At 46.5% G+C, this 14,481-nt stretch overlaps 1 protein-coding gene across 1 annotated transcript; it reads left to right on the top strand.

Moving 5' to 3' along the window:
• Positions 1-638: 638 nt before the first annotated feature.
• lmo1 (LIM domain only 1) lies at positions 639-9,942 on the top strand (the record flags this gene model as incomplete). The annotated part of the gene is given in 5 exon segments (XM_080843369.1): positions 639-700; positions 702-740; positions 742-1,041; positions 7,392-7,517; positions 9,837-9,942. Coding segments are annotated over 5 exon segments (633 nt in total).
• Between the last annotated feature and the right edge of the window lie 4,539 nt (positions 9,943-14,481).

Genomic DNA, 14,481 nt, shown 5'->3' with positions numbered 1-14,481 from the left:
CTAAGAGCCACACTTAAAGGGGAGCCTGCGTGACAGCGGGGCAATTGCGGGGTTGTTACACACACATTCACGTATGCAGACAGAAACACACACACACACACACACACTCAGATATGTTTAAAACAGGAAGAAGGGATGTGATGTAAAGAGTGTGGGTGTGCGTATGTGTATGTGTGTGTACTCTGAAAGGCACTTAGGCCATAATGTACCTCACTGGGGGCTGAGAGCAACCTTCTTGTGGTCAACAGTGTTTTAAAAGGTTAATGTTAATCTATACCAAACAAAGCCCATGAGGCAGTTCCATCATCCCCCCCTCCAGAACAGCACAGCGCTAAGGGCCCAGACAGAATAGTGCGGTCACTAACACGACACGCAGCCCAAATACCTCCGTGGCCCAGGAGAGCTGTCTGGTTTCTGGCACTCGGAGGCTGAATTTCCCCTCAAGTTTTTTCCTTTTAACCTTCGAGTTTTACCCCCCCCCCGGCATTCATGTTTGGAACACCAGCCTAAGCCTTAACATCTATTTGTGTTTGGTCGGTGAACGGAGAGGGTGGCAGAGGGGGAGGGGTTGTGAGACAGTGTCCAAAGTGACCTGTGTGCCTGGCTGCCTATCTCTATGCAGCGCTGTTAGCTGCGGCATGCTAATGCATATGAAACAGACACGGCTTGACTCCGCAGGCTGTTGGCCTTATCAAAAAAAGGAAGAAGAAAAAAATAAAGCAGGCTGTGCACGACCGGGGTAGAGCGAGAAAAACATGAACATGAAAAGTCACTCGTGTACTTGGGCAGTAAATCACGACGGGCTGCTTGTCTCCTTATCGCTACAGGTGTGCCGATGCTCTCCGTACAGCCCAAAGGGAAACAGAAGGGGTGCGCTGGCTGCAATCGCAAGATTAAAGACCGCTACCTGCTCAAGGCCCTGGACAAATACTGGCATGAGGACTGTCTAAAATGTGCCTGCTGCGACTGTCGCCTGGGGGAGGTGGGCTCCACCCTCTACACAAAAGCCAACCTCATCCTCTGTCGCAGGGACTACCTGAGGTAAGGGAACCAACCTCTTCTCTCTATATATATGTATATATTCCTGTCCCTTTCTCTCTCTCTCTCTCTCTCTCTCTCTGTCTTTCTGTCTCTGTCTGTTCTTCTTTTCATACACACATATATATGTACATATACACACACAAACACACTTACACATATCGGTTTAAAAGGCTTGTGACACCCAGGGCTTTGTGACGTTCGGGGAAAAAAACACGCACTTTCTTCAAGTGCCACCAGTCTGGATGTTTTAATCCGGGCTTGGTTTCTCTGTGGTGGCTCTCGGTGAGAGAGACGTACTGTCACGGAACTCTGCGGGATTAGAGAAGGGCAGAAGTCAGTGTGCTTCTGAGGCCATCAGAGAGGCCCCCCTTATTCTCTGGGGGTTGTTTGGGCAGATTCAGCACATGTTCCCTCCTCATTACGGTGCTCTGCCACAAACGACATTTGTGTCAATTAAGCTGGAATGCCTGGCAGCCAGAGGAGATAGCTTCGAGTTGCGTGTGTTTGCGCTGTGTTTGTTTGCAGTTCGGTTAGTTAAAATTTTTTGCATGTTTACATGAACACGGAGCCATGCCTCCTAACAGAAGCATCAGTAAGTGGCAGCGAGATGGAAGGAAGGAAGGAAGGAGGAAGGTAGGGAAAAGAAGAAAGACAGCGAGTGATATAGTGGGAGGGGTTGAAGAAGAGGGAAAGAAAGAGAGAGAGAGCGAGAACACGGTAGGAAGAGAGCTCTCCAGGCAGCCTGGTGTCAGCCTCAATGTCTTGGGCGCTGTGTTCCCCCCCTGTCTCCCTGCCATCTGCTTGCTAAATTAAACATGATTATTTCCTGGGCGTTAAGTCGCTGTCCCCGGGGCCTCCCAATAAGATCCAATCATTTATTCCCAGAGACGGGGGCCCTGCATTCAGAGGAAGGGGGTGTAGGAACCCCACTACTGCCGGCCTCTCCCCACCCCACCAGAGCACAGGGCCCAGCTCCTCACTGGGCCTGGCATAAAAGGGTAGCTGGGGGCTTAGGTTTGGTTGGGTTTGGGTGGTGGGGGGGGGCTGGGGGGGGGGGGTGTTTTACTGCCAGTGTCGAAAGGGGCCACCTCCATCCATCAGCTCCCATGCTTAATACCATTAGGGCACAGCGGCAGGCTTTCACCAACAGCCTCATCTGCCTCGCTGGCCAGAGCCATATGGGACACACAAGCGAGCTGTGGCCGTGGAGCTCAGGTAACGGCAGCAGCCAACTGAAACCACGGGGCCGGGAGGAGTGTGTTTGACTCAATTAAACCTGAGAGATTGACCAGTGCTCTCCTCCCACCCCATCTTCCCCCCACCAGATTAATTTCTCTGTCCATTAGAAAGGCCATGACCTTAGACAGAGCACCTGGGCCTTCTGGGTGAAAAATGTGGATTTATAAGAGGCTAACAGTAGCCACTGTGTCAGCTCGGGGGAAAAGCTCTCTTCAAAGAGAGAGCGAGAGAGAGAGGGTGCAGAGAGGAGGAGAGGAAGATGGAGAGAGACAGAAGATGAGAGAAAAAGTGCAGCGAGAGAGAGATAGATAGAGTGCAGTAGAGGGCGGGTGAGGAGTGGAGAGAGGAAAAGCGAGGCTAGAGAGAGAGAGAGAGAGAGAGAGAGAGAGAGAGAGAGAGAGAGAGAGAGAGAGAGAGAGAGAGAGAGAGGCTTCCTGTGTTTCTGCTTGGGCCCTGATGGCCTAATGAAATCTATCCCACTCGTCGGCTCCTCAGCCTGAGACAAATGTGTGCCACTTAATGGCTGGAGATGCTTGAGATGAATTCTATTATGGAACAAATTAAAAACTTTCCCCACTCGCGCTGGGCTGGGAAAGAGGCTGCTTTTCAGCTGCGGCCTTTAGAAAAGTAGGTGAGGCCGCCGCCGCAGCCGCCTGCCTGCCTGCCTGGCACAGTGAAGCGAGAGGAATGCGTCACCTCACCTGCGCTAATGAAGACCAATCTTCCCTCCAAACCCCCCCCACCACCACCACCACCACCTCACACACACACACTCACACATGCCCCATACAGACAGGCACTTCATTAAAGACAGGCGGGTGGATCAAACGTACTTCCTTTATTTCTGTGGTTTTGGAGCCCTGCCATGTGCACATTAATTATGAGAGCAGCTCTGTCTGCATTTGTCCTTCAGGAGCGGGAGCAACATAATGAACACTCACCCCCCACCAACTCCCCACAACCATCTCTCTCATTCTCTCTCTCTCTCAGGACCCCCTCCAGTCCACCAAACACAGACTCAGGCATATAGAAGCGCTCCACACACCACCTGACCCTGGACACCCCCCCCCCTTCCCACACACACACACACACACACACACACACACACACACACACACACACACCCTTCAGGCCTCATAGCGTCACAACTTTCCCACTGCACTTGACATTCAGTTCATTCCATCAGGAGATGCCGGAGCCCTTTATTAGCAGTTTCCACACACTCTTTCATTATCGGGCAGAACAATAGATTAATTAGCCGTTTCATTTTTTCCCCCTTTTTCCTCCCTCCCTCCCCCTTTCGTCACTGGTTGAGGATCTGGTGACCTCGCCAAAGCATGCAGACAAAGAGGCCTGTGTTTCTGATTGCCCAGGACCCTAGGCCTGAAATCGTTTTCATCTTCAAACCCATTGAATGTATTATATTACACTGAACATATCAGTCATCTGCTTATCAAAGAGAGGTTCTATTTAATTGAAATTTAATTTTTCCCTACCAAATAAGGGGGCATACTGTACAATGGGCAAAAGGGGCATGCTAATTAAAGGGAGCGATACCTTTTCATGAGGAGGATATCGGTGTGTAATTTAGCAAGTTCGCCCATTAGGCGCATCTGATGGAGAAACATTTAAGGCCAGTCATGCCCTTCTCCTAGATGTTTCTTTGAGCCAGCTAAATGGGGGGTAGGGGCCTTGGCCTTTAATGACGACATGTACCGGTTATTACAATGTCAATCAGGACTTACAAGTTGGCGCGAGAGTGTCCATGAAGTTAAAACATGAATTCAAATAATTAAAAACTGGAAGCGTTTTTTAGGAAAATCAAGAAGTTTTGTGCGCACCCTGAGGAAAAAACAGCGAACTGTACACAAGTGATAGCAGATCTGAAAGCGCCTGTGAGCGCAGGTAATACAAGTGCCTCTCATGAATAGCTGCAGTCTAATCGCAGCGGAACATGAAAGGCCGGGAGAGCTGTTGCTGGCTTCAGAAGATCCCGAGACGCTGCTATATGCAGCGCCTTCAAACGGGCGCGGAGAACACCTGTCTCTGAAGATCCCAGCGAAATCACACCCCTACTTAGCAGGACACTGCGCCGGGAACTTTCCCTTTTGTGTCCATTAGCGCATGCTTAAAGGCGCTGAAAAGAATTCTGTGTGTTCAAAGTGTTTTTTTCCCCCCTGTCATATCTATGTTTATATGGTTCAAAGGAAATTGTGGTGCCATCTAGGCATAGCTATATCTCTGTAAATAATAGAGTGCATTTAGTAGAAATAAAAAGCGTTTTAGTCAGTGGCTGTTTTACACTGACATGTATAAGCTAAGAAATGGTATAAATTGAATAAACATTCCTGTTCCTAGTCCAAATGGACAATACTAGTAGTTGGATCCTGACACTATCCACATCTTTTATGTGCCTGCTACTATTCCATGAAAAGATTTCGGGTATTATATAGAGCAGCCTCAGTGTATATAGTGGCCCTGTAGAAAAAACACTTGTTAACTCACAAAGAGGCAGAAATGCCTGTCGGTAAGATCAGTATGTTATGTAACACAGCCTGCTAGAAGCTTTCAAAAAAAGGAATGCAGACGTCCTTCAACACATTCCCCAGAATGTCACTTGGCCATGTCGATATAATGGTTGGTTTCACTTTATCTTAAATAATACCGCCTCAAAATCCATGCCATTGTGTTTCACAGTTTGTGGCTGACCTTCCAAATGAGTGTCTGTAACCCTCTAATCCACTTAAATTAACCACCAAAGTCTCCATTTTGAGGCTGTCCTTCCTCACGTCTGAAAAACGACCATAAAACGAACTACTGCTTCACAGGAAAAATGTGGACGGCTGCAATATCAGTTATGAAGATGTGTTGTGGGCTTTCTTTAATAACCCCATTTAAAAGAGCACCACTTCGCTCAAATATGCTGCTTCTCACAAATACCCACAGACACACCCTCTCCCTCTCGCACACACACACACACACACACACACACACACACACACACAAACACTTACAGGTTTGGATCTGCAATTATACATATCTTTCAAATGAAATAGGCAAAGCGGGGGGGATGGTGGGATTAGTTTGGACTGGATGCATTCGGGTCCTGTGCACATGAAAATTTGGTGACATTCTCAGCATTCCAAAGCCTTCTCCCCCTCTGCCCTTACTCAGCCAAAGTGTGCTGTGCTCTTGTCCGCCCCGTTTTTCAAACAAACCTGCTCTCACAGTAGTGCCTAATCCGTTCTGGTGCTGCATTTGTGTGACAAGCAGCACTAGGTTTACCTGGTGGCTTCCAGCCTTCTCAGAAGACCACTCTCTGCTGCTTTTACTTTTTGAAGTTTGTTCCTGTCAGTCGTTTGAAAGGAGGCCGACAGTGGCATATCTACGGACATCTTGAAGTACAAGTGCGCAGGAATGGCCGACGGTGTGTCTGTGAGCTCCACTGAGTACCACTGGGTTGGCCAAGGTCTCCTCTCAGGCCTTAGTGATCACCACAACGCCTCATGGTGGCATAGAGCAGCGCCAAGACTAACTCTGGCCTTCACTGTATTACAGAAGGTCCGTAGAGTCAGAGAAAACAATACATTTCTAAAAAAAACAAGTGAGCCGGAGCCAGTGGAGGTTTTCGTTTGAGTGCCGTGGAGGGTCTCCTCTCCGCTCCTTGGTTGCGCAATGCCGTCGGGCGCTCTTTTGCGATTTCACTTACTCTGCACTAACTTAGGAGGGCCTGACAACCATCATTTTAATAAGCGCCCCCCGAAGCAGCACCTTGTCTGGGCACGCCATGGCCTCGGCAGTGTGTCAGAGGCCCAACGCAAACACATTTTACTGGAACAGTAACCACTTCTAACAACGCCTTGCTTTAACACCTCGCCTATCTCCTGTAACAACACACTCCCAGCGCTCCCCCTCTCAGCGCTGTGAGGCAGGCCTCCATCGGGGCTCTGTGCCCTAATTAAAGGCAGGGTCTGCCAGATAGATGTTGCCTGTGACAAGGGGGAAAGCAGCAGAGAGAAACTAATATGGAGGACAGAGGGAAAAGGCCAACTTTTGACTCCTCTTCTGACCGCGCTGGCAACTTCTGGGAAAGTGTTTAACATACTGTCAGAGTGGCAATCGTCGCTTGATTCCATCTTGCAAGGCTTTTCTTTTACCCTCCGTTTTCCCCTTAGACACACACTCAGTCTCTCTCGTGCTCTCTCGCTCTCTCTCGCTCTCTCTCGCTCTCTCTCGCTCTCTCTCGCTCTCTCTCTTTTCCCGCTCTGCTTTTTCTTTGTGTTGCTGTTCAGTGGAATATATAAGTCTATCTGTGATTCAGAATCTCCAAATTAAACATGGGGGCAGGCACTTGGAAAATGGAAATGTAAATGTGACGAAAGGGGTTTGGAATAGAAAGAGATCCGCACTGCTGCCTCATTCTCTGTTTGTGACCTTGATGGTTTGGCTCCTATCTAATAAGCTTAAACAAACAGCTGCAAAATTTGAGGTTGTATGTCTGTTCTGTGCACCATCGAGCATCTAGTTACCTCTCCAAGGTTATATTTCCTCCCTTCATCCCTCCTCGGCTCTCTTTACTTTGGAGAGAGAGGGTGAGAGAGGGAGGGAGGAAGGGAGGGAGAGAGAGAGAGAGAGAGAGGGTATAACAGAGGCCATATCCCTGCAACAGAAATCTTTTGAACTTTGCGTACATTATAGAATTTAGCCCTCTTGTGTAAAAAATCCATCTGGCTTTGGTTGGTGCATAGTCATTAGTTAGTTTGGATTTAAAGAAGAACACTTCCAACAGTTCAATTGGTTGCCTCAGACCTGTTTTTGTTGCTTTTGCTATGTGCTAGGGGAAACTCTTTGAAGAAGAGGATTAGAACCATGTGATCATTTTAATTAGATCATTAGCAAAGAATTAACATCTAGGTTTGTACCCTCATTAACAAAAAACTGAGTGTGTGCCAAGCTGGATTTTTGTGTTGCATTAGGTTTTTCGAGACTTTTCATTCTTTTCTGTCTCACCACCTTATTTCTTCATCTCAGTCTGTCCTTTTGCTATGCTGATGTGTGTGAGCTTGAGCAGGTAAAATGTTTAATATGGGGTTCTGTGTTCTGTCTTTCAGGCTCTTTGGTACAACGGGGAACTGCGCTGCCTGCAGTAAACTCATCCCAGCCTTTGAAATGGTGATGAGAGCCAGAGATAATGTTTACCATTTGGACTGTTTTGCCTGTCAGCTTTGTAACCAGAGGTAAGGACATTGTGTGTGTGTGTGTGTGTGTGTGTGTGTGTGTGTGTGTGTGTGTGTGTGTGTGTGTGTGTGTGTGTGTGTGTGTGTGTGAGTGTGAGTGAGAGAGATCACAACATTGTGGCAAGATTGCCTTTTTGAAATCCATAATGCCATGCTGAAATGCCCATTATCTCAAATGGATCCTGCCACCCCCCACCCCCCTTTTCAAATGTGGAAGCTTATTTGCACGTCATCATTTCTATCAGTGTCTGAAATGCCAGGAGATTTTATGTGCGGTTCTTTGTTCACCAAAGCAGACTACTCAGTAGCTCTGAATTAGTAACGCTCTGTTAATTATTATCTATTGCGGGCGCACCCAGCCTGTTTTTTGTACTTGTTTGTATTTGCGACTAGGACTGGGATTATAAGCTTCAGGGGAACAAAATTAGCTCATGTATCAAGAGTGATAGGGGCTGCCAGGCCAGTGCAGAGCCTGATCTAATTCAACTTAGAGTTTACCTTATTTCACAAAGGTCTCGCTACAGCCATGGCACAGCTAAATGAGAAAAAAAACACACACACATACACTTTCTGAGCTTTTCACAGATGCGTGTGTATGTGCGTGTGTGTCTTATTGAAAGTGCAAGAGGGTGGAATTAAACAGCCCACAGACGTTTTGCAGAGGATCATCCCTGAAAACATTCCCAAAGCGCAGGAGAGTGTGACAGAGCTGAAACCAACAGCCCTCAGAGTGTGACCTGCTGCAAAGCAAAGCAGCTGCCTCCGCTCCAATGTACACACACACACACACACACACACACACACACACACACACACACACACACACATAGACACACATGCATACACACACACACACACACACATACGCACATACGCATACAGACACATATACACACAGACACATGCCTATACACCCACATACTCACACACACAGACACACACACACCCACACACTCACAAACAGAAGTATATATATATGAATTATAAAAAAGGAGGTTCATCATGTATAATATACACACAGAATGACATGAAAGACAGAAATGGCGGCTCTCTATGCAGGAGAATGAGCTTTCAAAGCTAACATTGGGTTTCAGGAATGACCTCTGGAATGTAATCCCTTTACTTGAGCCTTCCAATAAAGTCCGGGCTCATTGACCTGGTACCGTCAGCGCTGTTTGCTTTCTGGGATTCGGCTCCTCGGACTCATGCCACGCCGGGAGAGACAGGGCACCGTAGACCAAGCACATTGCTATTCGCAGAGCTCTCTCTTTAGTGCCCTTAAAAGGCACTCCAAAATCATCAGTGCCACACACTGAGAGCAAGTCGTGCACGTGGAGCTAGGCTTCCATTTTATACACGGCAGGAGTCGGATGTGCACGTGTGCGTTTCTCCTTCTCCTTCTTCGTCGTGTTTTTTAATGTGCCTCCATGTTCAAATGTGTCCAGGGTAGTTCAGGAAGCCGCCTACCGCAGTGCATCGCTGGCTGCCACCGCGCTAACCGGGCCAAGCTGGCACCAGCCGGCCAGGTCTCTCCTGTTAGGTGGTGCCCATTATCTGCCCGCGCTGCCAGCATATTGGTATGGCGCGGACTGATAAGCCGTGGATCAATCCACAAAGCTTCCATCATCTCAGATCCGTGGCCAGATTAAACCCCGGCTTCCTTTTATAACCGCCATTGAAAGAAAAAAGCTAAAACCATATATTGGGGGCGGTTTAATTCTTAAATTGGCTTGAAATTTATAGTAAAGGCAGGACAGAAATTTTCACATGTTGGCATCGATTAGCAACAGTGGGAGGGGGGCTGGGGGGTCGCCTGGTAGCACCGTTTCCTTGGAAACTGGTGTGGCACTCGTGCCACGTCTTGGAACGGCAGAGTGCTTTTACGGGGCGCCAAAGCGCTTGTTCACATGCTTTGAAACACCACAGTCCTCCCCTCCCAAAACCCACTCCATCAACCCTCCCCCATCCCACCCTACCCACCCCCCAACCCCCGACTCCCCTGACAGTGGCACCTCCGTGGTCACATCAGTAGTCACTCTCTCAGCGCCACCCCCCCACAGACATGGGACACAGATCTGTGATGCGTGCCAGACACACACATACCATCGTCTGCAATCAAAGCAGAGAATGGCCACTGCAATCAGCTCTAATTGGTGATCTGAACTGCTGCTTTTGTTGAGAGAAACATTCCAGACGGTATTAGCCAAGAAGCAGGGAGGAGAACCCGCCTGAACCTTGCTAAAGGGGACAGGGATGGACACTGCTGGATGTTGAATCATGCTAAAAGCCGTGTGTGTGTGTGTGTTTGCTTGTTTGCAGGTTTTGCGTGGGGGACAAGTTTTTCCTAAAGAACAACATGATTCTGTGTCAGATGGACTATGAGGAGGGACAGCTGAACGGGAGCTTCGAGACACAAGTCCAATAGCCAAGCTGATTGGCTGGTGACAGCGGCATCCCTCTGTGCCCATACACTTGCATACACACACACAAACACACACACACACACACACACACACTCATGCTCTGAAGCACTCATACAACACACAAACACAGTACAACAATGCACTTCCACACTGAGCTAAACACACAGACACACATACACAAACACACACACACACACACAAACCCACACACACTCCCTGGCACACATTAGGTGTTTGGCTGCACTAGGAGAGGAAAGCGTCTGTCTGCTTGCCTGCAATACTTTTTACAGTAAAACCCCTACCGGTCCCTAAGGACTCCATTGTAAATGTACTTTTTGCCCCTTCCTTTCCCCAACACTGAGCAGTTACAAGTTTTGATGTACAGTTGTGCCTGCTTAGCTGAGCACTGTATTGCTTGTATGTTTTTGTGATGTTTGTTTTGGGTTTTGGTCCTCTCTCCCCCTTTCGGGTAAAAAAAGAAAATCAAAAGAAAGAAGAAAAAACCTTGGAGGGTCTGTACAGTCTGTTTTCTGTATATATAAACTGGAACATTTATTTTATGAAATTGTAATGCAATTTTATTACTAGTGTGAATTAAAGATTCTTAAATGTTCATAGTGAGTTTTTTTTTTTGGTTGTCCTCTGATCTCAAAAGCCAAAGTTGTTTGATGAGTCTGACCCACGCTTTGACATGTAATTATCAACTCTCTCAAAGAATTTTGTAAAAGACTGCATTAAAAAAACAATGACAACTAATTTTACCACATGTGGAAGAGTACTGATGAAATAAGATGTTTAACAAATTGAAATCAGATGATGGTTTTATTTGGAATAAAATAATCCCTTCTCCAAACTGTGTCGTGGTGATGAAACAAGCGGTGGCTTGAGCAAAAGGCCCTGCGGGGTGTTGGACAGCAGAGGAGCCACTTTGGGCCAATCACGCCTCTCTAATTGCCATCTGATTACAACTTTGAGTTTGGCACAACAAAACACATCAAACTGCTTCAAGGAAACAAATGCTATAATGTGATATGCATGGTGAACATGGGTTTATATCGCTTAGTGGACTTGGGGTGGAGGTGGAGGTGGATTGGAGATTGGATTGTGGTTAATATTCATAGGAAATACCATTGGATAGATTTGCTGGATAACTATTCAATAAATACAAGATCTCCGATGAAAAGCAAATATAAGCCAGCAATAGCTGGATGAGGATAAAGAGAAAGCATTAATTGCCTCTGGGCCATTGTGCCATGCTTATATCGCTCCTAACACTTCAAAGTAGACTAAAGGCTCTTAAATCTAAATTACCTTGAATTAAAAATAATGTGTTTGTGGTTTGGAAAAGACACAGCAGGTTGACAGGGGGAGAAAATCCATAGTTGGACAGTTTCAACAGAATCTTCAAATCCCACTGGAACACGCAGGGACAAAATGGGTTGAAACTGGTTCCTCAAAGCTTTGGGTTTGAATAGCGTTTCATGTACAAAGGAGCTGCAATTAAGGGATTGCTACTGAGGTGACACAATCTTTTGTCACATTGCTTTTGATTTTCATCTGCTGGTGGTTATATTTGTGAGCTCTGAACCATGGGAGACCTGCATTGCCGGGTTTTTGCCATTTAAAGCAATTAGTTTAATTTATCGCTGGGGAAAAGATTGTGAAGAAATCAGCCGGGGTCTTTGAGCATATTGAAATTCCATGTACAGATGTCCAATACGTAGTCAACAAACAAGACACAAAGCACACTCCCCTATTTTCATTCGACTAAAATGGCATCCTTTCATGTAGAATTCACCACAGAACTTTTACTACTTTTCTAAAGGCCTTTTAAACATACTTTAGACTTGAAAGGACACACAGTAATTAAAAAGAACAAACATTAACTTCATTCTGAACATTTTGTTGCGGAGGGTTGCCTTTAAAAAAAAATGAAAGGCAATCTGTTCCTGTCACGCTTTAAGTACACAATTCTACTTCAAATCCAGATCTCTGAAGATTCAGTCATCTAGACTATTAGGATCTGTCTGCAGCAGCCATCAGGGGAGCGATGACATCAGAAGTGAGATCGCACAGTAAGCCAATGGGGCTTCAAATAACTCTCGTCCGGAGGAGAATAAAGCCATGCAATGTGCACAGAGCATGTTTCACTGTCTCCACAGACCAAGGTGGACTGACTTCATGACTGACACACACACACACACACACACACACACACACACACGCACGCACACACACACACACACACACGCACACACACACACACACACACACACACACGTACACGCACACACACACATGCACAGCTGCAATCAATGCAATCATAATAAAGGGCAGGCATATAATTGTGGCAATCAGCGTAAGGAAATTAAAAGTGTGGATTGTTACAGGTGCACAAATTGAGCGCCCATGTGGGGAAACAGGCAGGGACTGTGACCACACATGTTAATGTTTGTGTGAGTGTGTGTGTGTGTGCGTGTGTGTGTGTGTGAGTGTGTGTGTGTGTGTGTGAGTGTGTGTGTGTGCGCGTGTGTGGGGGGGTGTTCACACATGGAAAGCTGTCCGTCAAGGTTGTGGGAAAGGCGCAGAACAATTGGCAAATCATCATAAACTTTTAATGCTTCTTCCACCTGCATCACTCAGGCATTTACAGCCACACATGGAGAACACATGTCAACTGACCTTTCCCCATTTTACACACACACACACACACACACACACACACACACACACAGACACACACACACACACACACACACACACACACACACACACACACACACACATACAGTACACGCACACACATGCCTTGTACAACACAATCTCTTGAGTTTTGAAAGTGTTTTTGCCACAATAGTAAGGGAAAGTGTGACATTCTGGAGGGACCTTATTCCAGCAGAAAGCAGACCAGCAACATAATTTGCTAACAAATAAATCAAGTGCGCCATGTGCATTAATTAGAAATTCATTAAAAATTCAGGCTCACCGGCAGGTGTGCAAATAAAGGATTAGCAAGACAGCAATTACACCACATAAGAGTACCTTTTAATTGCGGCTCCTGGATTGATTTACACTGGGAGACAATCAGGCCTGGTGCAAGACGGCTGATTGCTCATTTTCTGGAAAAATAATGAGGAAAAGACCTCACCAGGCAACACTCCCCAGCTGCAGTCTAAAATGCACGCACACACACACACACACACACACACACACAGTCACCCATACACACGGTCATTAATGCACATCCACACACAGAGGGACATGTGCACACATATACACAGACACACACACACTCAAACACACTCAGTCACACAAACAGTACAGGCAGGTCAGACCTCCATGTGTGTGGAATTCTTGTTATCAAACGTTATGCAGTTCTGACTTCATATCCAGGATTGTCTGGCCTCCAGAAGGTTCTTAGTGAAGCATCTGTTTAATTATTTCCCATGTGTCAGGTTTTAATGATTGCAAGCGAGCTCATTCTCCTTTTCTTCACACTGCACCCCTATTTCCTTTTCTATCTCAGAACTGGGATATTAACTGTTTTGGCAGCTTAGTTTTAGAGTGCTGATTTAAGGCTACAGCTAGGGCTAAGGCTAACGCTAAACTGTGCTAATTATACGTGATAATATAACAATAAGGAAATACTGCTACTGAACAAGAATTTCCTCTACAGTCCCTCTATACTGCCCTGATGTGATGCCTTCTGAAGGCCTACTACTGGCATCAACAGCACCAGCCACACAGTCACCCACCCCGGGCCCTGACTAGGCTGCATCCAGTTACCCTGGAGGTGGTACACATGCAGGAGCCCATGCCCCTACCCTATGTGACTCATCCTCTGAAGGCCTAGCATGGAGCATGTCCTTTGCTTTGACCTTTGCTGTAATGCAGGGCTACCCTCACTGTGATAAGCATGTATACATATAACATCTTTTGAATAATATCCAAGAAATACAAACACCTCCTTGCGTCACTGTAGCACTATGAACGCTACGTCATAGTACTTGTTAGAGTGTTCTAGAGATGTAGTGTAACATATGGTATCGAGAATGAGAGGGAATTGAGAACTCCCTCCCTTTCAGCGCAATTTGAACAAACAGTCTTTGAGAATAGACTGAGGTACACAAGAGCTTCAAACATGTTGATTAGGAGATGTGATTTGCTGTGGAATAAATATGCAGTTGTTTGTCTGTATTTGCAGTTAACTCATGTGCAGACAGCAGCTGAGTCAGATTCAGAGTTGGATCTGGCTCTGATTCCTGATCCCAGATCAGGCCCGGAACTCTTGCAGTCAGCTATTTGGGGGAGCTCGCCCCGCCACTGGGAAATGTCAGACATGATGTACCTACAGTACATACGGTCACAGACCATGCAATGAGAGCGTTTGGAACAGGAATGAGATGACTGTGGATACATAAATGTGCCCTAATAGGGATTTGCTATTTCTGTGATCTCATTCTTAAATTAAACCAATTTGCCTAGAAATTGGTTTTAAGGTCTACACGCAGCACGTTGAGCATTAAGGCATTTTTATGCTA

Source organism: Sprattus sprattus, assembly GCF_963457725.1.
Source record: "Sprattus sprattus genome assembly, chromosome: 8".
Classification (NCBI taxonomy): domain Eukaryota; kingdom Metazoa; phylum Chordata; class Actinopteri; order Clupeiformes; family Clupeidae; genus Sprattus; species Sprattus sprattus.
Note: the sequence above shows the minus strand (reverse complement) of the source record. Positions and strands in the feature narration are given on the sequence as shown.